The 24813-nt window shown below is 36.1% G+C and overlaps 3 protein-coding genes across 4 annotated transcripts; 2 read left to right on the forward strand and 1 right to left on the reverse strand.

Annotated features, from left to right (window-relative positions):
• Positions 1–9571, forward strand: LOC148585184 (receptor-like protein Cf-9). The gene is given in 7 exon segments (XM_088516344.1): positions 1–964; positions 1100–1365; positions 1367–2607; positions 3887–4076; positions 4511–5098; positions 8502–8622; positions 8970–9571. Coding segments are annotated over 7 exon segments (3972 nt in total).
• Positions 9572–11769: 2198 nt separating this feature from the next.
• LOC148585185 (uncharacterized) lies at positions 11770–12630 on the reverse strand. The gene has a single exon (XM_088516345.1). It carries the CDS (start codon positions 12628–12630, stop codon positions 11770–11772), a length of 861 nt encoding a protein of 286 aa, XP_088372471.1.
• Positions 12631–18109: 5479 nt separating this feature from the next.
• LOC132183413 (zinc finger CCCH domain-containing protein 18) lies at positions 18110–23811 on the forward strand. Of its 2 annotated transcripts, XM_059596843.2 has the most exons (8): positions 18110–18300; positions 19499–20465; positions 20550–20717; positions 20808–20984; positions 22309–22385; positions 22498–22671; positions 22762–22888; positions 23298–23811. In XM_059596843.2, exons 2-8 carry the CDS (start codon positions 19513–19515, stop codon positions 23368–23370), a joined length of 1749 nt encoding a protein of 582 aa, XP_059452826.1. In that variant the 5' UTR covers positions 18110–18300; positions 19499–19512; the 3' UTR covers positions 23371–23811. The 2 variants fall into 2 exon arrangements, with proteins under 2 accessions (XP_059452826.1, XP_088372602.1); XM_088516476.1 differs by lacking the exon at positions 18110–18300 and having other exon boundaries at positions 19433–20465.
• The last annotated feature ends 1002 nt before the right edge of the window (positions 23812–24813 follow it).

The following is a 24813-nucleotide window of genomic DNA, read 5'->3' on the forward strand; positions in this document are numbered from 1 at the left end:
ATGTTCATGCGCTTGCTTTTTCTTCTCTCAATATTGTTCCTTGTTTTACTCACGGGCTCTTTGTCTTCTCTACAGCCACTTTGTCATGAAGATGAGAGATCTGCCTTGTTGCAATTCAAGGATAGCTTTATCATAGACAAGAATGCTTCTTCTGATCCCTTTGGGTATCCTTATAAGGATGTTGCATCATGGAGTCTAGAAGGAGGGAATAGTGATTGCTGTTCATGGGATGGAGTTGATTGCAATGAGGACACGGGTCGTGTGATCAGCCTTGATATCAGTAGCAGCTTTCTCTATGGTTCTATCAACTCTAGCAACAGCATATTTCGCCTTCTTCAACTTCAAAAGCTTAATCTTGCTGATAATCACTTTAATTATTCTCAAATTCCATTTGGAGTTGGCAATCTTTCGAGGCTAACCTATCTGAACCTCTCCTTCTCCATGTTTTCTGGACAAATCCCCTCAGAGATGTCACATCTCAACAAATTGTCTTCTCTTGATCTGTCAGGTAATTATGGTTTATATACTGGAAGTGACTTGAGAAGTTTAGTCCAAAACTTAACTAGACTAGAACATCTTTTACTCTCTTACGTCAATATCTCATCCACTATACCTGAAAGTTTGGCAAATTTATCTTCTTTGGCAACCCTTGATCTACAAAACTGCTCCGTCCATGGAGAATTTCCAACCGAAATTTTTTTACTACCAAACCTACGGTTCCTTAGTGTACCATACAATAGAGATCTCATTGGTCATTTGCCTGAATTTTACTCAAGCAGTTCTCTTGAGGTTTTGATACTTCGGGACACAAATTTTTCTGGTAAACTACCAACTTCAATTGGAAACTTAAGTTCTTTACATTTTTTAACTATTCGGGAATGCCACATCTCTGGATTTATCCCACCTTCATTCAGTAGTCTCACCAAACTCACTCAGCTGGATCTATCATATAACACTCTTACAGGTCATATCTCTTCTTCATCTTTAGCTAACCTGACTCGGCTAACTTATCTGGACCTTACAGCCAATCAATTCAGTGGGATGCTAGAGTTTGACATGTTTCTTAAGTTCAAAAGTTTAAGTTGGCTTGCGCTACAAGACAACAATTTGACATTGCTAAGCAAGGCCAATTCAAATGATACTCTTGCACAGTTTAAAGTTCTAGGATTGGGTGCTCGCAACTTACAAAAGTTCCCAGATTTTTTACGCAACCAAAACAAGTTGAGGTGGCTTGGGATGCGAGACAACAATCTTCGAGGCTTAATACCCAGATGGATGTATAATGTAAGTATAGAATCTCTTGAGGCTATAATCCTTTATAACAATTCTTTAATAGGGTTTGAAAAATCTCCCGTTGTTCTCCCATATATGGTCTAATCTAGAAAGTTTAGATCTTGGCAATAACATGCTGCATGGATCACTCCCGATTCCGCCGCCTTCTACCAAGATTTATCAAGTTGAAAGGAACTTGATAAGAGAAATGTCACCGTTGATTTGCAATCTGAGTTCACTTGAAGTACTTGATTTGTCCTATAACAAATTGAGTGGCATGCTTCCTCCATGTTTAGGAAACTTCAGTTCTCCTTTTTCAGTACTTCAACTACGAAGCAACAACTTCCATGGCACCATCCCAAAAACATGGTCAAAGGGAAGCGGCTTAAAGATGATTGACTTAAGTGAAAACCAATTGCAAGGTCAGCTACCAAGATCAATGGCCAACTGTACGATGTTAGAGTATCTTAATGTTGGTAACAATCAGATCAATGACACCTTTCCCTTTTGGTTGGGATCTCTTCCTCGGTTGAAGGTTCTCATCCTCCGTTCTAATGCTTTTCAAGGAGCAATAAAGAGTCCTGAAGCCAATTATACATTCCCCGAGTTGCATATCATTGATCTCTCTCAAAACAGTTTCTCTGGAAATTTGCCTGCAGAGTATTTCCGACATTGGAATGCCATGAAAGTTGTTGAAGCAAATAAGTTGGAATACATGGTCGTACATTTTAACGAAGTTTGGTGGGTTTCAGATGTCCTATTCAAGGTTAGTGTGACTAGCAAAGGCATAGAGTTGGAGTATGAGAAAATCCAAGATGTGTTAAGGGTCATTGATTTCTCAAGCAATAGATTTGAAGGAGAAATTCCAAAACTTGTGGGGAGTCTTAGAGGGCTTCATTTTCTAAATCTTTCTAATAATGCTCTTACCGGTGATATCCCATCATCCTTAGGGAACTTGACCCATATAGAATCAATGGACCTTTCCCAAAACAAGTTGCTCGGAGAGATACCTGCACAACTAACCCAACTCTTTTATCTTGAATACTTTAATGTCTCGAACAATGGTCTCACTGGACCTATACCACATGGAAATCAATTTGATACATTTCAGAATGATTCATTTAAAGGTAATCCAAGATTGTGTGGAAGCCCGTTATCAAACAAATGTGGAGATTTTAAGTACACACCAACTCTACCTTCTCCTTTTGAAGAGAATCGAAGCTCAGAGTCTCCATTTCAATTTGGGTGGAAAGTAGTTGCTATAGGGTACGGATGTGGATTTGTGATAGGAGTTGTTATTGGGCAAATTGTGATTAGAAGGAATATGATTGCTATGTGATGATTTTTGGAAAGATGTAGCAAACAGGGAGAATGGTGAATCGGAGAAGGTCATAAATTTGAATTTAGTTAAATAAAATGTTTTTAAGAAAGTATAAATGTTGTTTTAAGTTTTATAATTAGTGTATGCTGCTTGATGGAATTGTAAGCATATGAAAATGTCAATGTAATCTTACTTTTTGTGTGTGTGAGTACTTTGCACGTCTCTTTCTTCTTCTTCTTCTTCTTCTTCTTCTTTTTTTCCCTTATTTAAAGTAACTTTGTTTGTTGGCTTTGTCCCTATATAGTTTGTGTCCTTCAAATTAAAATTCATTCATAAATATCTAAATGCACTACTCTCCAAAATGCACTAAATGGAGGAAATAGAGAGGATTTGAAATGGATAGGATCATTTTATGTACACATGAGGAGTTGGGAATTAATGAGAGCAAGTGAAAATATATTTATTAATTTTTGTTTTTAACACATTTAAAAAAAAAAAAAAAAAAAAAAAAAAAAAAATTCATGAGCATGAACCAAGTCAAGCTATCAAATAATGGATCGAACGGGCATTGTAACCAAACTCGAGCTCAACTTTGGCTTGGTATAATACTAAAGCCCGAGTTGAGCTAAGAGAACTATATTTTTAACCAGCTCAAATTAATTAGTCTAAGCCACCAACGAATTGAACTCGAATACGCAATTTATATCTTATCATTTCATTGATTTTGAATGGTGCTAGGGTTGGCAAAACGTGTTTACGTGTCATGTTCGTTTCCAATCCGTTTACGACATGACCTGTTTAAGCCTAACTCGAACACGACTCGTTTAGCTAGACATGTCGAATACCCAAACCCGAACACGGCACGTTTTTTAAACAGATAACACAACACGATACGTGTAACCCGTTTAGATAAACGAGTCGTGTCGGGTTGACACGACACGACCCATGAACACAACATGGTTAGGAGCTAATAGGTTCCAACACGACCCAACATGACACGACACGACCCGACCTGACCCGACCCGACACGAATGTAAAGTAATTTTAGTTTTTAACTTTTTATAACCTAACCAAAATAGCAAAATCTTAGCAAACAGAGCAACAAATACAATGTGACAGTCTTTCCTATACTTTGTGGGTCAAGCCCTATATAATACTCATTGAAAGATTTTTTATTCTTATAAATGTTATTGTGTATACATTATTATTTTTATCAGTAACTAATAAGGACAATCTCATAGAAATTGAACGTTTGTGTGTCATTACCTGATAGTAATTTTGAACGTTTGTTAGGGACGAAAGTGGGGAGTCGGCCTACTTTGGTATGGCGGAGTATATTGGCAGCAAGGGAATTGGTTCAGGAAGGCTTGTTATGGCATGTTGGGGATGGAAAATCTGTACGAATATGGGGGATAAATGGATCCCTCGACCTACAACTTATGCTATACAATCTCCACATAGCTTGTTGAGAAAGGATGCCACGGTGAGTGAGCTATTTGATGTTGGCATTGGGGGCTGGAATGTGGCACTAATACATACTATTTTTCAAGCACCTGAAGCTGAAATTATATGCAATCTTCCTTTTAGTAAATACAATTCTCCAGATAGACTGATTTGGAGGGCCACTAAAACAGGTGATTTCACTGTATGAAGTGCTTATCACTTATAAAAAGAAAGAATGGGAAGAGCAATGGGGGAAGGTTCAAATCAGTCTGGAAATAATACTTTCTGGAAAACGCTTTAGAGTTTAAAGGTTCCAAATGCTACGAAATTTTTTTTTCTGGAGAGCTTGTAGCAATATTCTACTGACGAAGGATAATTTGTTCAAGAGAAGGGTTGTCACGGATGATTTATGCCTTATTTGTGGATTGTGTAGAGAAACAGTAAGTCACATTCTTTGGGAGTGTCCATCTGCAGTGGATGTATGGGGATAATTGTGCTTTCCAAAAGAGTTCAGTTACGGGGCCTTCATTCATGGCTATAATGAAGGGAATGATTTTGCGATGTGAAGGGGAAGAGCTGGCTTTGTTTGTGTTTATTGCATGGAAGATTTGGCATCGCCGAAATGGGGTCTTGCATGGTGAGTTTTTAATTCACCCAAATAAGGTTGTCTTGGATGCAGAGGAAGCTTTACGTCAATTCTCAGTAGCAAATGAGCCCCAAATTCAGGCCAATACTATAATCACCCCGATACACTGGAAGGCCCCACCGTTTGGTAGGTACAAATTAAATTGGGACATTGCTATTGGCGTGAAACAGAAACGAATGGGTGTTGGAGTCTTAGTCCGAGATTACCAGGGTTATGTGCATGCTGCTCTAAGCAGGACCATTCAAGTTGTCCCGGAGCCAGGGAGTGCGGAAGCAGTAGGAGCTCTAGTGGCGGCTGAACTTAGTAAGGATCTGGGGATCCAAGATATTATTGTGGAAGGGGACTGTTTACAAGTGGTCAAAGCTATAACAGACCCAGAACCCTCTCGGTGCCCACTTGGACAAATATTGAGAGATGTAAGAGTGGTTCTCAATCATAGGAGGAGCTTGGATGATTTATCATGTGAAAAGGGAAGCAAATTCAGTGGCACATGAACTTGCAAGGGTAGTGATAAGAGATCCAATAGATTCTATTTGGATAGAAGAGACACTTCCTTGTATTTATGATATTGTTAATTTAGAGCTTTTAGCTCTTTAATTTAAAGTTTTTATAACTCTGGATGTTTTCTCATTGTTATGAAATAAAAGATGAATAATTCTTCTCAAGAAATAAAAAAATAAAAAAAATTTATCCAAAATAACTCTTTAAACCCAAAACTTCCAAAATTGCTTCATTTTCTTCCAAAAGCCTACAAAAATAAAGAAAGCACATAAAAGAGCTAAAATGACAGAATTTAATCAAAACTAAAGGATTAACAACTGTTAGTTAAGGGTTAAAATATGAATATTTTGACACTTAACAATCATCAACATAGACTAAAAGAGCAATGTAAGAGGAACCTTTGAGTCTTGTGAATAAGGAGTAATCAGCCTTGGACTGTAAAAAACCAAGTTCAACTAGAGCAGCAGAAAACTTGAAAAACCACTGTCGGGATGCCTGCTTCAAACCATACAAAGACTTTATCAATCTACAAACTTTCTTCTCCCCCTTAGTGCCAAAACCAAGAGGCATAGTCATATAGACTTCTTCATCTAAGTCCTCATGTAGGAAAGCACCAAAACCAAGAGGCATAGTCATATAGACTTCTTCATCAAAGTCCCCATGTAGGAAAGCATTGTTTACATCCAATTGATGTAGAATCCAATTCTTGGCTGTTGTAAGTGCTAGAAAACACCTCACTATAGTCATTTTTGCAACTGGAGAAAAAGTTTCATGATAATCCAATCCTTCACATTAAGTGTACCCTTTTGCTACTAATCTAGCCTTGTACCTCTCAATACTACCATCAGACTTTTGTTTTACCTTATACACCCATTTGCAACCAATGGCCTTTTTGCTGGGAGGTAAATCAGAAACCACCCAACTCTGATTTGCTTCAAGAGCTGAAATCTCAGCCTGCATAGCCTCACGCCAATGAATGCCTTTGACAGCTTGATGATAGAACTTAGGCTCAATGATTGAGGAAAGAGAAAGGCAAAAGTGTTTGTGAGATGATGACAGGTTATCATAAGAAAGAAAAGAAGACAATGGATATGTATTACTTGAGTTAGTAGACATTGTAGAAGATTGGGGTGGATAAGAGGAAGCCAATTGACAATGAAAATCCTGCAAGTAACCAAGTTTAGTTTTGACCCTAGTTGATCTTCTAAGAGGAGGACAAGGGATTTGATTAGAGTCCATTGTTTAGGGTTTTAGGACCGGTTATCATAAGAAATAAAAGAAGACAATGAATATGCATTACCTAAGTTAGTAGACATTGTAGAAGATTGGGGTGGATAAGAGGAAACCAATTGACAATGAAAATCCTACAAGTAACCAGGTTTAGTTTTGACCCTAGTTGATCTTCTAAGAGGAGGACAAGGGATTTAATTAGAGTCCATTGTTTAGGGCTGTAGGACCGGTTATCATAAGAAAGAAAAGAAGACAATGGGTATGCATTACCTGAGTTAGTAGACATTGTAGAAGATTGGGGTGGATAAGAGGAAACCAATTGACAATGAAAATCCTGCAAGTAACCAGGTTTAGTTTTGACCCTAGTTGATCTTCTAAGAGGAGGACAAGGGATTTGATTAGAGTCCATTGGTTTAGAAGATGAAGTAGAACCTAATGAAACATCTAATTTAGGAGAGTTTGTTGGAACAACATAAGGTAATAGGGTTGTCTGTGATTGAGAAGGTGTTGTGACTAACTGAGAAGGAGGAACTAAAGGTGATGATGTAATTTTATGAGAAGGGGAAACAAAAACTGGCTGAGAAGAAGAAGGAATTGACACTGTTGGAACAGAATCAATATTTGAATTAGAAACTGAAAAAACAAAAAATCAATAAAAACAATAAAAAAAAAAAAAAATCTATCATGAGATGGAGATGAGGAAAGATCTGAATGGGATGCATATGGAAATATAGTTTCATGAAAGATGGCATGTCTAGAAACAAATACAGAATGAGTATGTAGATTAAAGAATTTGAAAACTTTCATGTCATATGGATATCCAATGAAAACACAAGGAATAGCTCTTAGATCAAACTTTGTTCTATTTCCAGATAAAGTTGATACATAAGCTAAGCAACCAAAGACTTTAAGGTGAGAATAAGATGGTATAGCAGAAAACAGTAACTCATGTGGTGATTTGTTTGAAAGAAGAGGTGTACAAATTCTATTTATGACATGAGTGGCTGTAAGTATACAATATCCCCAAAAAATTATCGAAAGATGTGACTGAAAACGTAAAGCTCTTGCAACATTCAATAGGTGTTGATGTTTTCTCTCAACTATGGCATTTTGTTGTGGAGTTTCTACACTAAGTTGATGGATGGTGCCTTGATCAGAAAAATAATCATTCATTTGAATTCAGCACCATTATTTGATCTAAGACATTTGATCTTAGTGTTGAACTGAGTTTGAACAAGTTGAAAAAAAGATTTTATAATGGAACTAGTTTTTGATTTGTGTTGCATAACAACGTACCCAAGTAAACCTTGAATAATCATCCACAATTGTCAAGAAAAAACTGAACCATTTATTGACTTGGTGGCCAAAGGGCCCCAAATATCACAATGAATGAGATCAAAAGGTGACTGAGAAATAGAAATGCTAATGGGAAAGGGAAGCTTATGTTGTTTTGTCATAAGACATATTGGACAAACAATTTCTGGTTTACATGAAATTTCAGGAATACATTCATGTAACAAGCTAATTCTAGAAGCTGAAGGGTACCCTAGTCTATAGTGCCAAACATCATGTGACGGCTGTTTGATGGAGCTTAAGGAAGCATGTTGATGAAAGGCGGGAATGGGAACAACTTGAGAAGAAGCACAAACAAAAACCTTGCTATCTTCCAGCAGATAAAACAATCCAGCTTCCTCCTTAGCCACCCCAAACGCTGTATAAAACAAAATCCAGCAAGGAAGATGAGACAACATCTTAGATTTTTAATAAGCTTGCTAGCAGAAATGAGATTGAAGGTAAAAGAGAGAACACACAACACTCCAATCAATATAAGATTTTCAAAAAGTGTGACAGTACCTATGTGTGTGACAGATGCTATAGAACCATTAGATAATTTCACATGTGATGAAACAATAGCAGTAATGGAAGTGAAAAGGGATGAACAACTAATCATGTGTTCTGTTGCTCCAGTATCTATACTCCAAGAATCATTTTTCTATTTCTGTTTTGGCACAATATTAATAAAAGAAACAGAAAAAACAGAGTACTTAGGATCAAGATATTGAGTTGGACCTGATATGATGGCAACAGAATTTGCAGCAGGAGATGGAGACTGTGATTGGGATGATTGACAATGTTTCAGGATTTCCATCAAATGCTAACATTACTCAGAAATCTCTCTCAACTGCGGAGGATTGTTCATATTCAACCGGTGAAAATTAGACAAGTCAGGCTGCTGCACTTGATTTGCTGAATGTGGAGCAAGTTTACTTCGAGTGAACTTGAAACCAGGTGGGTAACCATGCACCTTATAACACTTTTCAACAGTGTGACCTGCCACTCCACAATGAGAACAAACAGGACAATCTCTCCTATAGTTTGGCTTGGAAAACCTAGGACCTGGTGTGGTTTTAGTCATGAATACAGCAAGTTCATGAATGAATGTGGGAGGTGCAAAAGTTGGCTTAGGCATGAGTGATCTAGTCATGAGTGCAGAAGAAGTGTCATGACTAAAAGAACTTACACAGATTTCTCTTTGTTTCTCCTCTTTTAACGAAGTCTGGTGGGTTTCAGATGTCCTATTCAAGGTTAGTGTGACTAGCAAAGGCATAGAGTTGGAGTATGAGAAAATCCAAGACATGTTAAGGGTCATTGATTTCTCAAGCAATAGATTTGAAGGAAAAATTCCAAAACTTGTGGGGAGTCTTAGAGGGCTTCATTTTCTAAATCTCTCTAATAATGCTCTTACCGGTGATATCCCATCATCCTTAGGGAACTTGACCCACATAGAATCAATGGACCTTTCCCAAAACAAATTGCTTGGAGAGATACCTGCACAACTAACCCAACTCTTTTATCTTGAATACTTTAATGTCTCGAACAATGGTCTCACTGGACCTATACCATATGGAAATCAATTTGATACATTTCAGAATGATTCATTTAAAGGTAATCCAGGATTGTGTGGAAGCCCGTTATCAAAGAAATGTGGAGATTTTAAGTACACACCAACTCTACCTACTCCTTTTGAAGAGAATCGAAGCTCAGAGTCTCCATTTCAATTTGGGTGGAAAGTAGTTGCTATAGGGTACGGATGTGGATTTGTGATAGGAGTTGTTATTGGGCAAATTGTGATTTCAAGGAATATGAGTGCTATGTGATGATTTTTGGAAAGATGTAGCAAACACGAAGAATGGTGAATCGGAGAAGGTCATAAATTTGAATTTAGTTAAATAAAATGCTTTTAAGAAAGTATAAATGTTGTTTAAGTTTTATAATTAGTGTATGCTGCTTGATGGAATTGTAAGCATATGAAAATGTCAATGTAATCTTACTCTTTGTGTGTGTGAGTACTTTGCACTTCTCTTTCTTCTTCTTCTTCTTCTTTTTTTTCCTTATTTTAAGTAACTTTGTTTGTTGGCTTTGTCCCTATATAGTTTGTGTCCTTCAAATTAAAATTCATTCATAAATATCTAAATGCACTACCCTCCAAAATGCATTAAATAGAGGAAATAGAGAGGATTTGAAATGGAAAGGGTCATTTTATGTACACATGAGGAGTTGGGAATTAATGAGAGCAAGTGAAAATATATTTATTAATTTTTGTTTTTAACACATTTAAAAAAAAAAAAAAATACATTCATGAGCATGAACCAAGTCAAGCTATCAAATAATGGATCGAACGGGCATTGTAACCAAACTCGAGCTCAAGTTTGGCTAGGTATAATACTAAAGCCCGAGTCGAGCTAAGAGAACTATATTTTTAACCAGCTCAAATTAATTAGGCTAAGCCTCCAATGACTTGAACTCGAATACGCAATTTATATCTTATCATTTCATTGATTTTGAATGGTGCTAGGGTTGGCAAAATGTGTTCATGTGTCATGTTCGTTTCCAACCCGTTTACGACATGACATGTTTAAGCCCAACTCGAACACGACTCGTTTAGCTAGACATGTCGAATACCCAAACCTGAATACGGCACGTTTTTTAAACAGATAACACAACACGACACGTGTAACCTGTTTAGATAAACGGGTCGTGTCGGGTTGACACGACACGACCCATGAACACAACATGGTTAGGAGCTAATAGGTTCCAACACGACCCGACATGACCCGACCCGACACGAATGTAAAGTAATTTTAGTTTTTAACTTTTTATAACCTAACCAAAATAGCAAAATCTTAGCAAACAAAGCAACAAATACAATGTGGCAGTCTTTCCTATTCTTTGTGGGTCATGGGTTAAATTGTCAGCCCTATATAATACTCATTGAAAGATTTTTTATTCTTATAAATGTTATTGTGTATACATTATTATTTTTATCAGTAACTAATGAGGACAATCTCATAGAAATTGAACGTTTGTGTGTCATTACCTGATAGTAATTTTGAACGTTTGTTAGGGACGAAAGTGGGGAGTCGGCCTACTTTGGTATGGCGGAGTATATTGGCAGCAAGGGAATTGGTTCAGGAAGGCTTGTTATGGCATGTTGGGGATGGAAAATCTGTACGAATATGGGGGATAAATGGATCCCTCGACCTACAACTTATGCTATACAATCTCCACATAGCTTGTTGAGAAAGGATGCCACGGTGAGTGAGCTATTTGATGTTGGCATTGGGGGCTGGAATGTGGCACTAATACATACTATTTTTCAAGCACCTGAAGCTGAAATTATACGCAATCTTCCTTTTAGTAAATACAATTCTCCAGATAGTCTGATTTGGAGGGCCACTAAAACAGGTGATTTCACTGTAAGAAGTGCTTATCACTTATAAAAAGAAAGAATGGGAAGAGCAATGGGGGAAGTTTCAAATCAGTCTGGAAATAATACTTTCTGGAAAACGCTTTGGAGTTTAAAGGTTCCAAATGCTACGAAAGTTTTTTTTCTGGCGAGCTTGTAGCAATATTCTACTGACGAAGGATAATTTGTTCAAGAGAAGGGTTGTCACGGATGATTTATGCCTTATTTGTGGATTGTGTAGAGAAACAGTAAGTCACATTCTTTGGGAGTGTCCATCTGCAGTGGATGTATGGGGATAATTGTGCTTTCCAAAAGAGTTCAGCTACGGGGCCTTCATTCATGGCTATAATGGAGGGAATGATTTTGCGATGTGAAGGGGAAGAGCTGGCTTTGTTTGTGTTTATTGCATGGAAGATTTGGCATCGCCGAAATGGGGTCTTGCATGGTGAGTTTTTAATTCACCCAAATAAGGTTGTCTTGGATGCAGAGGAAGCTTTACGTCAATTCTCAGTAGCAAATGAGCACCAACTTCAATTCAGGCCAATACTATAATCACCCCGATACACTGGAAGGCCCCACCGTTTGGTAGGTACAAATTAAATTGGGACATTACTCAGAAATCTCTCTCAACTGAGGAGGATTGTTCATATTCAACCGGTGAAAATTAGACAAGTCAGGCTGCTGCACTTGATTTGCTGAATGTGGAGCAGGTTTACTTCGAGTGAACTTGAAACCAGGTGGGTAACCATGCACCTTATAACACTTTTCAACAGTGTGACCTGCCACTCCACAATGAGAACAAACAGGACAATCTCTCCTATAGTTTGGCTTGGAAAACCTAGGCCCTGGTGTGGTTTTAGTCATGAATACAGCAAGTTTATGAATGAATGTGGGAGGTGCAGAAGTTGGCTTAGGCATGAGTGATCTAGTCATGAGTGCAGAAGAAGTGTCATGACTAAAAGAACTTACACAGATTTCTCTTTGTTTCTCCTCTTGAATAATAAGAGAGAAAAAATTGTTTATGGGAGGAAGAGGATCCATTAGTAAGATTTCAGCTCTAACAGCAGAGAATGAATCATTTAAACCCATTAAAAATTGTAGAACTCGTTTTTTGCAAATAGAAACAGGTCTATAATTGTTGAGTTCTTCCCAAAGGGTTTTGATTATGGTAAAGTAATGACTTACAGAGGAATTCTCTTGAGCAACAACAAAGATGGCCTTTTGCAGCTGAAATACTCTCGGGCAATTCTTTTGTGTGTAACGATCCTTAATATCCTGCCACATATCCTTAGCAGAGGTGATGTAGATGATAGTGTTGTAAATCTCCTTGAATACAGAGTTGAGGATCCATGAAACCATAAGATCATTACATCGAACCCAAGCATTAAAATAACTTTCAAAAACTGATGGTTTTGGCAAAGAGCCATCAACAAAGCACACCTTGTTCTTGGCACTCAATGCAACAAGCATTGATCGGCTCTAAGGGCTGTAGTTTTCTCTTGTCAGTGGTTGAGGAACCAATATAATTCTTGGATTGTCACCACTATGGAGGAAAAGAGGACTAAAAGGATCAATGGGGCGAGAATTAGCAAAAGAATCTGAGAAAGTGTTTGGATAGTTTCTTGGTAAACTGTTCAGATTGTTTGGAGGATTCTCTTCCAAATTATTTGGAAGAGTGTGACTGTTTGGTGGTTGATTTTCCATTGAAACTGAATATTCAGATGGAATGTTTGGACAAGCGGAAGAGGATGGATGATCTGCCATTGAAGAGAAAGTAAAAGTTGCAGAGGAATCACAATCGTGATTATGGCTTTGATAACATGTCAAGCATGCAATCCGTGAGTGCAATGCAGAAAAGAAGAGAAGAAGAAGGAGATACAATGAGGAATCAAACCTCTTTATATACTCGGCTACATAACAGATATTAACCACTACTTCAACTAATCTGCAGCTAACAGTTAACTAACTCTAACTGTACAAGGAAACTGAAATAACCAACTAAACTTAAAACTGAAAAATGGTTACAACTGAACATGTACATCCAACTCTTTCTCAATTGAGTTTGAGTTGGCTGATACTTCATTTGCTAAATCTTTCTAATAATGCTCTCACTAGTCATATCCTGTTCTCCATAGAGAACTTAACTAATCTAGAATCAAAGGACCTTTCACAAAACAAGTTGATTGGAGAGATACCTCCACAACTAACACAACTATTTTTCCTTGAATCCTTTAATGTCTCTAACAACCGTCTCACCGGACCTATACCACATGGAAATTAATTTGACACATAAAATAGTTCATTTGGAGGCAATCCTAAATTATGTGGAAGCCCATTATCAAAGAAATGTAGAGATTTTAAGTACACACCAACTCCACCTTCTCCCCTTTGAAAGGAAACAAAGTTCATAATCCTCATTTGAATTTGGTTGGAAAGTGGTTGTCATAGGGTATGGATGTGGATTTGTAATAGGAGTTGTAATTGGTCAAATTATGATTGCAATGAAGTATGATTGGTTTGTGAAGACTTTTAGACAGATGTTGCAAACTTGAAGAATGGTGAATTGGAGAAGGTTATGAATTTGAATTTAGTTAAATAAAATGTTATAGACAAAGTACAAATGTTTATGTTTCTATCATTATTATATGGTGCTCGGTAGAAACACAACTCTGTTTCTATGCGTGAGTTTGCTTGTGTATGTGTTTTTGTTTTTTGTTTTTTTTCCTTATTTCAAACAACCTTGAAAATAAAAAATCTGATTCAAAACTTCATCCTCTGTGAAGCCAATTTTGAAGTGCCTCCCCCAGCTCCACTCTTGTGCCCATGCGCATCTCAAAACAAGGGACCTCTTCAATTGCTGCAAGGCTGGTATATGCGCACAGGTGAATCACCTTGTGTATTGGACGCGCTGCCTCATAGGTGTAGATTTCCTCTTCAGTGGTGCCTTATGGATGCGGAATTTCGGGATTATAATTTTATAATCTCGTGATTTCTTTATGTCGGTAGTGAAATCTATCAAGGTATAGCAACAAAGTCAGAGTTCATAAGCATGATTTGTTAGAATTAAATTAAATAAATTTATTCTTCATAGCATGTAATAAACAAATGAAAGAGATAAATGTACATCCGTTATTAGACAACGGGTTTTCCCTCTAGCTATGATTAATAGCCATATCACTACATGCGCGTGTGTAGAGGAGACCAGTCTCTCAACCTTAATTTTTTTGATGGCCAAGTTTAATGGGCCAATTCTAATTATATTTAGGGTGAGAGTTCATGCTTCCCTCAAGTGCTTAGAGAATGGCCTAACCCATTAGAGACCCACTAATAAAATGGCTATACGAGTCTACTCAAAAGGAAATAAACACAATATGATTATGTAATCTTTATTTAACACTAATCAGCATATTGCACAGTTCACTAATGTGATATTGATAATTCTAAATTATTTTAATGCCATGTCAAAAAAAAAAAATTATTTTAATGCGTATTATTGTGATGAGAATCACAAAGAAGGAAAAGCATGCAACGACGTCATCTTCTTTCCCATTTAATTGATTATGTATAAGTTGATCATTGCAACGGTGTACCAATGCAAATGAACTCTAGCTAGAAAGGAAGAAGGTATTTAACATTAATAAACTAACGAAAAAAACATTAAAGTACTAGTTTTTTTTATTGTTATTATTATTTTTTTCTAATAACATTGAAATACTAGTTAACATTGTATATATTGAGCTCCTGACCTTTGAATGAACCTTCCAAATTCCAATTCAAATTATAAAATAGGTCCATATGTCTAAAATTTCCAAACTAACCTCCTTTCCCTCCAAATAAAAATGGCCCTGAGCTTTGATTTAGATACATTAAAAAAGGAGCAGAATCACATTTTGCTAGTTCTTTAGCTCTTCATCATATTTAAAACCTTCTATTTATTATGGCAAAAAAAAAATAAAAAATAAAAATATTCCAAACTGGGAAAAATTTCTTCTCACTCAGTATGAAGGAAAACTTTATTAAAATTGGCATAGAAATACAAAAAGAACAAGTTGTCACCCTAACAACAAAGAGCAAGTAGGAGAAAACCTAGAGAAAACAAACCTGCGGGGAGGAAGGAGCTAGCTTGCTCCCTCCTCCATTCCCCTCCCCTGTACTCCCCTCTTCTTTCCTCCCTCTCCCCTTCTTGTTTTTTTCTTTCATTTTTTTTTTCTTCGACTAATCTAGTTGTTCCAGCTATCCCTTTACTTATGTTGCACTGCGTCTGTCCGCCCTCCACTATGTTGCGCCACTCTTCACCTCCTCGAAATTAGTTGGGCTTTAGATCTAGTTTTACAAATCTAGATCTAATCTTTTCAACTGGTTTCGTTCCATCTTGTCCACCACACACCAGCCAGTGCGCTTCGCCTCTCTCGCGCCGGCTGTTGTAGTTGTTTGCTAGTTTTTTATTATGTTTTGTGAAGGTTTTTATTATGGCTTTTTGGGTCGAGGAAGATTAGTCTTGGTATGAGGATTTTACTCCCATGATCGAGAAAATAAAAGTTAGGAATATTGGCTACCGATGTATTAGATTGAGTCTGCCTGAAACAAATGTATTTTATAACTAAAGTTTGGACATGAGTTAGCAAATGTTTGAAGTCATAAATAGGACTAGATTGTAAAATTTTTATGTGTCTCTATGATGTTGTAACATCATAGCTATGATTATGATTTATTAGAGATTTATGCTCTTGATCGCTTTTCAAAGATTGAATATGAAAGATTTCCTAAAAAAAAAAATAACAAAGAGCAAGTTCTTTGTTAATATTCTATGAAGCAATTTCCCTTTAAAATTGATTGCATCAAAACCCATTCAAACCTCCATTAATTATTCTAATGTCCATTTTAAACATGGTTTTCTCTAAAATAGGGCCCACCAATCATATAGCTCCAATGTCGACATTACCAACATACAACTTAATTAAGTCCTGCTGGCATTCAAGTGTATAAAAATTTAAAATAAAATACCCAAAAAAAAAAAAAGAAATTAATAACTAGTCCTTGAAAGGATCGTACTTATCAGTATCCTAAATTCAATTAGTGGGATCTAATCATCTAATTAAAATATTCATTACGTGCTACAAGTTACAACAATCAAATCATATACAACCGGATAAGCTCAAATGTCAACACTAAAACGCACCTAACATTTGGCTAATTTCGTCTTATTTTCACTTGCAAACTACAACAACTACAACGCAAACTACGGTAACCGGCGATATCTAGCTCCTATTTCCCGCCGGTTGAACCGGTCAATACATCTACACCATGCTGACTAGCTTGCTGAGCAAACACTGAATTAGTTTTTTTTTTAAATTGAGATAAAGGAAATTCTTATAATTTAGTCTAATACTATAAGAACAGATGACATATCCAGTTAATTTTATTAAAAAATTATGTAAGAATTAAATATTTTAAGAATAAATATCAGTTTAATAGATTAGTGTCCAAAGAATTTCCCTTTAATTCATATCGAAGAATGAATTATATATAATATTTGCTAATATTTAATTAGTTCCTTTTCTTTTTCTCTTTTTCTCTGTTTTTCATGATATCACATTATATTATTGTTTGGTTACCTTAATAAGTGTTTGGAAAATTGTATGCACAATAAAAAAGTGGTTCATTTTGATGACTATACAGTCAAATATTTCTAACTTTATTACATATGAAAATCCATCCAATAATTGGTTTTAGTGTTATGAATTGCTTAAACATGATATAGAAGATTTGCGCTCATAATATTGGTTATGGAAAATACTTAGAATACTATAAGTATTATTATAATTTCTTATAAATTGATATTATATGAACTGTCATATTAATTTGTAAATACAAATAATTGCGGCTAACGTAATAAATTGCGAGCGGAACTTTCAACCCCAAAGCCATAGGCTAGTTGCCCCAAAATTTTATATATATTTATATATATATATTTATTTATTTATTTATGTTGTAAAACCTAAAATATCAAGAGCACTCTCAAAATAGAAAACAACATATTCGTACTACAGATTGAAAAAAAAAAAAAAAAAAAAATCTATTTTTGCTTTAAAATAACAATAAAAAATCTAAAAATTATTCCAACCACCAATAAGAAAGAAGTATAACTAATTCCTTTAGTCATCGGGACCCACAACAATCCAGATAGGATATGAGTGCGGATGACGTGGTACCCATCTGAAAATATAAGAAGAGAAGAGAAAATGATGGTAGTAGTAGCAGAGCACTACTACTTCGCTGCAGACTGCAGTTGTGATTCGCAATCTTTCCGTGGATTAGCAACCACCGGAATAAAAACAAATTCCGTGAGCTCGCTGCCGAATCGACACGTGTCCTCCATGCGAAGTCGTTGATAGATTTTGCTCTAACAACCACCGCTAAGCTTATTCTGATGGAAGTGGGCCCTTCCACAGTTCACTCAAGCTTTCACCTTTAGTGGGCCCAGAATGTGTATCTATTGTCCCATGTAATGCAGATAAAAGAACTTTGATTTGATCCAACGGTGAAGTGATTTTGGTTAATTTTGTCAGATAGTAAAGCCAATCCGTAACATGAACTGAGTATTGACTTTTTCTTCAAACTGAAGGATAATTTCGGAAATGGCTCACGTTGCCTATAAAAACTCCCTCAATTTTCTGTAACAAGAAGTCCAAGCTGTAATCTTTAGGAACACGTTTTTTACGATTGTTTTTTTTTTTTTTTTTGAAGAAATCAAAGATGAGAGTGAGAACATGTCTGTTGAATTATATAATTAATAAATATATGTTTTTTGTTTTTTCAAAAATAAATAAATATATAAATATTTTTTTTAGTGATGAGGCTGTGTTGTATGTGTTTGCATAAATTAGTGTGTTGATTGATTTGAACTAAAGACAAGCGCCCTTTAAAGCTATCCTTTCTGTCATTTTTGCTTTTTTAAGAATGGTGTCGTTTTTTGAGGGAGAAATAGGATACTGAATGGCATGGGAGAGGATAAAAATAGCAAAAAAAAGCATAGAGAGAGAGGAAGAGAGTGAAAAATCAATCATAGCTATGGAGGAGTTTGACGCCTTGGATTGGTTTGTCTGACTTTGTTTCATCTTCAGAGTACTGTTGGATTTGGTGGGTATTTCAGATCTTTACTCTATAATGGCTAGGAAGTCCCTTTCTTGTTGTGTTTGCTCCCTTGTGATGGTAGTCAATGTGGTGAATTTTTTGACTTTGGGAAGATGGGTTTTGTCAGAGATGTTGCAAATTCTTGTTCAGTGCTCAAAAATGGCTTTTTGAGTTTGAATTTAGAGTCTTTTTATAATTCTTATGTGTAAATTTGGTATTATGTTGCTTGTGCCTTTTGAGTGGTTAATTTTTTTTCATAATAAATTTGATATTGGATTATAGGCTTGCCTCATGCATAATGGTTTTAAAGCATTTAATTCAGTGCTTAAGAAGTGATTTGTTTAGATTTTTTTTGAAATGATGTCAAAACTTTGTATCCCTTGCTTATGCTTTTATATTAACTTAGCTGGAGATAATATATGTAACAAAAAATTCGGGATGAAAAGCTTGAACTGTTTAACATGGGTTTTTTGGTTGAATATATTATGAACTTTTGTTTTGAGGTTGATTTTGGGGAAAACTTATCCTCTTTTCTGTTTCACATAAAAAAAAAAATGTCCGCTTTGGGTCATTTTCCCATCAAATTTGATCACAAGCTCTATTTTCTGGTTCTAACTCTCAGAAAGGTACTTACTTGTCTTATTTAACAATGGCTTTCAACTTTTGTCAGCAGAAAATAACATGATTTTTCTTCTGTTTGATGGTTTATATCTATGCTCTTTGTGGCTATAATTCATTCTACTTCTCTCGCTATCTCGAAAAACAACTGTTTGTTTCCACTGCTTATGCTGCTGCTTTAGAACTGGTGATTTTCCTGCTGTTTTCCTTTTTATTTTATTTTAATGCTGAATTAGGCCTTTGCTCTGCCGTTTTCCCTTTCCCTTTTTGGATTAAATGTTCTTTAGATCATGTCTCTCCTTTTTTGGCTATGGAGTTGCAGATTATTGTCTTATCTTTGTTAATGCATTTGCTGTTTGATAGTGAAGTGCATGTAAAGGATATAAAGTATAGTAATGTCAGAACCAGCAAGGTTACGTTTTGATTTTTTCCTCTTATATATATATATATATATATATATATATATATATATAGGGGGTTCTTGTTTTTTTGAATAATATCTACTTTTGTGGTTGTCATCAGGGTGTAACTCAAATTTCCATATATGTTCCATAGTGATTTGTAACAAGTAGTTTTGCATTTCCAGGGGAGTGGATTGAGATGGATTTTTCTGAGTCCACGAAAGTTGTTTACAATAGAATTCAGAGAGTAGAGCCTGAAAACGTCTCGAAGATTATTGGGTATCTTCTATTACAAGATCATGGTGAGCGCGAAATGATCCGGTTGGCCTTCAGCCCTGACAATGTGATCCACTCTTTGATCAACAAAGCCAAAACTGAGCTTGGTTTATCCAAACCCCCGGTTTCTACTCCCATCTCACCATCTCCGGTGAACCAAGTACCCATTTCAGACCTGCCTTTACAGTTCACACCCTACTCGCCGGCTTTGTCACGTCCAATTTCGTCTCCGGCGACTCTCCGAGGTGCAAAGTACTCGTACTGGGATCCCCAAGTGGCTGCAGAGCAGCAACCATTGCATAATATAGACTTTGTCCCACCTGCGTACTCGGATTCTGCTGTTGAAGATTATCGTCTTCAGAATCAAATGCAGTTCTTGACTTTGGAAGATCAAATAGAATCTGCTAATTCTGTTGGTTCAGATATTTCAAGCAATTATTATTACCAAGAACCTGCATTTGATGTTAGAAATACTCGAAGGTCTCCGAGCTTGCCTGAATTTCCTGTCAAGGTCTGCCATTACTTCAATAAGGGGTTTTGTAAACACGGAAACAACTGTAGGTATTTCCATGGCAATCCCATCTCAGAAAGCTTTTCTCAGATTCTAGGTCCAAGTTCAAATGAGCTTCCTCTTGAAGACAATGTCTTCTCTCCTAGGTCTCTTGAAAAGCTTGAAATGGAGTTAACCGAGCTTTTGAAATCAAGAAGAGGGTTTCCTGTTTCAATTGCTTCACTGCCAATGATCTATTATGAGAAGTTTGGGAGGACCCTTCAGGCTGAAGGTTACCTTACAGAAAGCCAGAGGCATGGTAAGGCTGGGTATAGTCTGACAAAGCTTCTTGCTCGGTTGAAGACCAGCATTCGTCTCATTGACAGGTCAATTTTTTCAACTTTTATGTGTTAATTCACACGTAGTTACCTCATTGCTTAACTTTTGAAGTGTTGTTGTTTAAGTTACAGGCCTCATGGGCAGCACTCAGTAATCTTGGCAGAAGATATCCCGAAATACTTGGAGTATATTGGTGAGAGAAATGATCCTGGTGGAATTGTTGCCGGTTCTCGACAGATTTATCTTACCTTTCCGGCTGAGAGTACTTTCACAGAGCAAGATGTTTCTAACTACTTCAAGTAAGGAAGTTTGGTTACTCGGGAACTTCTTTTCTGAATATAGTTTTTCATTGTATCAATTTTTCCATGTTTTGGTGTTCTATTTCGTAGCAAATTTGGGCCTGTCCAAGATGTTAGAATTCCTTGCCAGCAGAAGAGGATGTTTGGTTTTGTCACTTTTGTTTATGCGGAGACTGTCAAGCAAATTTTAGCTAAGGGGAATCCTCATTTTGTATGTGGGGCTCGTGTTCTGGTGAAACCTTACCGGGAAAAGTCAAGGCTTGACAGGTAAAACGTTTTTGCTTGTTTAAAGAATTAGCTATGTCTTTAATTGTGATAAGATTTTTTCAGTTTTCCTGGCTCTTTATACGTCTATATTATCATCTCCTCTTAAACTACCATTTATTCCAAAAGCTTAAGAGACAAGGATCGAACTCACGACTTTTTTTTTCTGATACTATGTTAAATCACATTTATTCCAAAGACTTAAGCCGATAAGAAATTGTTGATTTAATGATTTAATTACTATTTGAACATCTCCTTTGATCCAGCAAAACATAATAGTTATTGCGTTATTTTTCATGGATGGTTGTGGTCTGCAATATCAGTTCTGATAAACACATGGGGTCATTTCTGATAAACACATGGGGCCTGCCGAAGCCTTAAGTCCTCTTGATTATGGACATGTTTTCGATCTTTATTCCCAACGTCAGCTCCTTTATTGTGTTGTAAAGACATCTGTTTTACAGGTGTCACCGCTGGTACCATTGATTTCCTCTGAACATGTCTGAATTTTTTCTAAATAGGTGTTTATCATTTAATCTTTGTCGGCTACTTACATTGGTTCCTGAATTTGCTGATTTTAAATTAGCCTTTCATTGAATTTTCTCATCATTCATTCAACAGCATCTTTGTTATAGTTGGTGGTATTGCAATTGCGGTAGGGTCCGCCCTTTTAATATTTAGCACTTACAGTATTGGCTTAAATCAGGAGATAATCTAGACTAACATCAAAGTAAAAAGCTTTCTTTTATAGAAAAAGAAATGTTGGGCACTCCTGCACTAATTAATAGTTTATTTCGATGTTGATTCCTTTGCATTTCTTGCAGTCATCAACATCAATAATAAACTAAGCTCCTTCACCTTTAAGAAGTTTACATCATTTTGGGTTTCCAGCTGGCTTGTGTCCCTTTCTTCACAATAATAATTTGCTTCCTCTTGGTTCCTGTTGAAATAACAATACCGATCTGTTTTTAAAAATCATTGGATAAAGGCTATTTTGGTTTGAACGTTGATTTTCTTCTCACTGTCTCAGTATTTTTTATGACAAAATTATGACTTTTTTACAATTTCAGGGAGGTCTATATGTAGAGAATATCCCTTCTCTGGCTTCCTGCCTTTGAAACCTATGAAATTAATAATTGTTTTCGAATGCTGAGTTGGAAATTAAAAATTTATAACATGTATTGTAACGCTCTATTGGTGTCATTAGTGGTAACGTGTCGGAGGTATTCAACTTTAAATTGCATTTCTGGTGTACTTCCCATGTTATCTCCTAGTTGAGTTTGCCAACCAATGGTACTGAAAGATGTGTTTTTTTTTTTTTGTGCAGGAAGTACACAGATAAAATGCAGCAGCCTGTGTATTACAGTCCACATTTCATAGATGGAGATGGTGAGCTTAACACTAGTGAGTAAATCCCTCAGACAAGTGTAGTAATCTATATTCCGTTTTTAGTTGCGTCATGATCTTCCTTATGTCTGAGAGAATTTGTTTGGTGTAATTTCCCTGTTCCGTTTAGTGGCAAGAGTTTGCGATAATTCAGGGCTACTCAGAAAGCAGCTCATTGATGGACATGAGCAGCAAGCGCTTGAACTTGAGAGCAGGCGTCTCTCAGAGTTGCAACTAACTTCTAAACCCTTGTCCCATCACTCATATTTTGGTTACTCAATGGATGAATTGAAGCTCTCAGAAGGTTTAATCTCTTTGTGTACATAATACATGTAGCAAATTCCTTTTCCTGTTTTTTTCTTGATGACAAAAACTCTCTTATGCAACACTGCAGCCTGTGCAGAACAAGCAGAGTTTCCATCTGCTGAACATTTTAATTATTTGCTGGATGTTTTGAACAATGGTTCCACCAGTGAGGACAATAGGAGGCATATAAACACCAACTACAACGACCAAGATAGGTATGAAGACGTATTATTTTGGTTATATTTAGATGAATAATGTTATTTAGTAGACTGCTATACAGTTGTCATATAATTAGGATGACAAGAGATTGTAAAAAGAAAAAGAGTAATACTACTCTTCACACCCATTTCACAATAGCTAATGTAATGCGTTTTTAAGTAGCTGATTTGATAAGCCACTTAAAACACTCTATTACGATTGGTATGAAATCAGTGTGATAAATGGGTGTGAAGAGTAGCATTACTCACAGAAAAATTAACGGGTGATTTTTACTGTCATGTCATTTTAGTTGTATAATAGTCTATTAAATAACATTTATCTATTTATATTCAGTGTTAGAGTGGCAAATTAATTTATTGCTCAAGTAATTGGACCTGAAAGTTTATATTAACTAACCCCTTGCAGCACCCAAGGACTTAACCTTCCAGAGAGCCCTTTTGCATCTGCTATAGGAAGTGGCATTTCAGCAGTTATATAGAGATTCAGACACAGGAAGTATAGAAGTAGAGTGAATGAGTTCCAAGACTAATTCAAGGGTTTGATACAACAGGACTTAACTTTTTCTTTTCAACTTTGATGGGTCCGTCAGCTCCATTAGAGTGAGAGCCACAGTAGAAGTCTTCTCCATGTTAACTTTTGGTGGAGGAGATTGCAAAGAACGATACAGAAAAGCTAATATATAAACAAGTTTCTTTTATTTTTATTTTCAATGTAATCACAAAGGCAAGCAAGAGTGCTTGTGGGTCTTTAGAAGATTATGTAATGTAGTCTCCTTAGCTGAAAGAAAGGAAGTAGAGAAAAAGAAAATAAAAAGCAAAATCAGGGTTTAGAGAAAGAAGAAAGGTGTAAAGATCTCTGCAACACTGGGACACAAATGCTAATAAATTTTATCTATACATAGTTTCAGCTTTTTACATTAGCAGATTTTTTTTGGGTGTGCCATGGATATTGTTGATTTCTTCGACCGACCAGGTGATATTCTTTTTGCATGTCCAAAGTGGGGAGCATGACTCTACTAACTCCTTTCCCAGAAGACATGCAAACAATTTACAGTGTCAAAATGATTTTTTATAATTTTTGTTTGTACATATTCAATTTTACCCTTTTTTATCGGCTTAAAAAAGGAGTTTAAACTTTTAGAACATCCGATAATTTGACATAAATAGCGATAAGCCAGAATTAGTTCTCAAATCATGTCTGCAATTATTCTGAAAATATTCATAACAAAGAAACTATCCCAACATAAGCAAAATACATTCTACAGAAACAATTTTGCAGAACAGAAATCATTTTGGCAGTAAGGGTCCACCAACTCCCAACTATTTTTTGTACTAGGAACCTGAAATGCTGGAACCAAAGGTGCACAATTATTGTCTGTTGTGTGGTGTGTATGTGTCTAATCCACCTTTTTTCAAAAAAAAAATAATAATTTAGTTTGTTTTTGCATACAATTATTCTGTCTGTTCCAACCAAAGGCTCTCTATCATAGTCTAGCTGTTGTATAATGATAAAAGTCCATTGACAGCCAATAAGGTATTGTACTTTTCAATAAGTGAGGGCAGGAAATGCATGTTCTTAAAGCCGCTTTGATGAATATGATGAGAGTTGTGGACCTGGTTTTGATTTTGCCACAGATTTGTGGACCCCTGATGGCATTCTCTTTTCTGTTAGGTAGTGAACGAATTAATATGATCATCAACTTGTATTTTACAGCTAAATTTGTTTTTTTCTATTCAAAGGGGGAAAGGGGAAATTTTACAGCTAAGTTTGTGCAGCAACCCATTTCTCCAAATCAAATCCTCCAGTTGATTCTAAATGGAAACTTTTTACTAGTGGATACCATAATTTGGGCCTTTTTAAGCCATCATCACTCTGCTACTAGAGGCTCTCCACAGTTTTATGGATTTGTTTAAATGCTCCA

This window comes from Corylus avellana, chromosome 5, assembly GCF_965113065.1.
Source record: "Corylus avellana chromosome 5, dhCorAvel1.hap1.2, whole genome shotgun sequence".
Taxonomy (NCBI): Eukaryota; Viridiplantae; Streptophyta; class Magnoliopsida; order Fagales; family Betulaceae; genus Corylus; species Corylus avellana.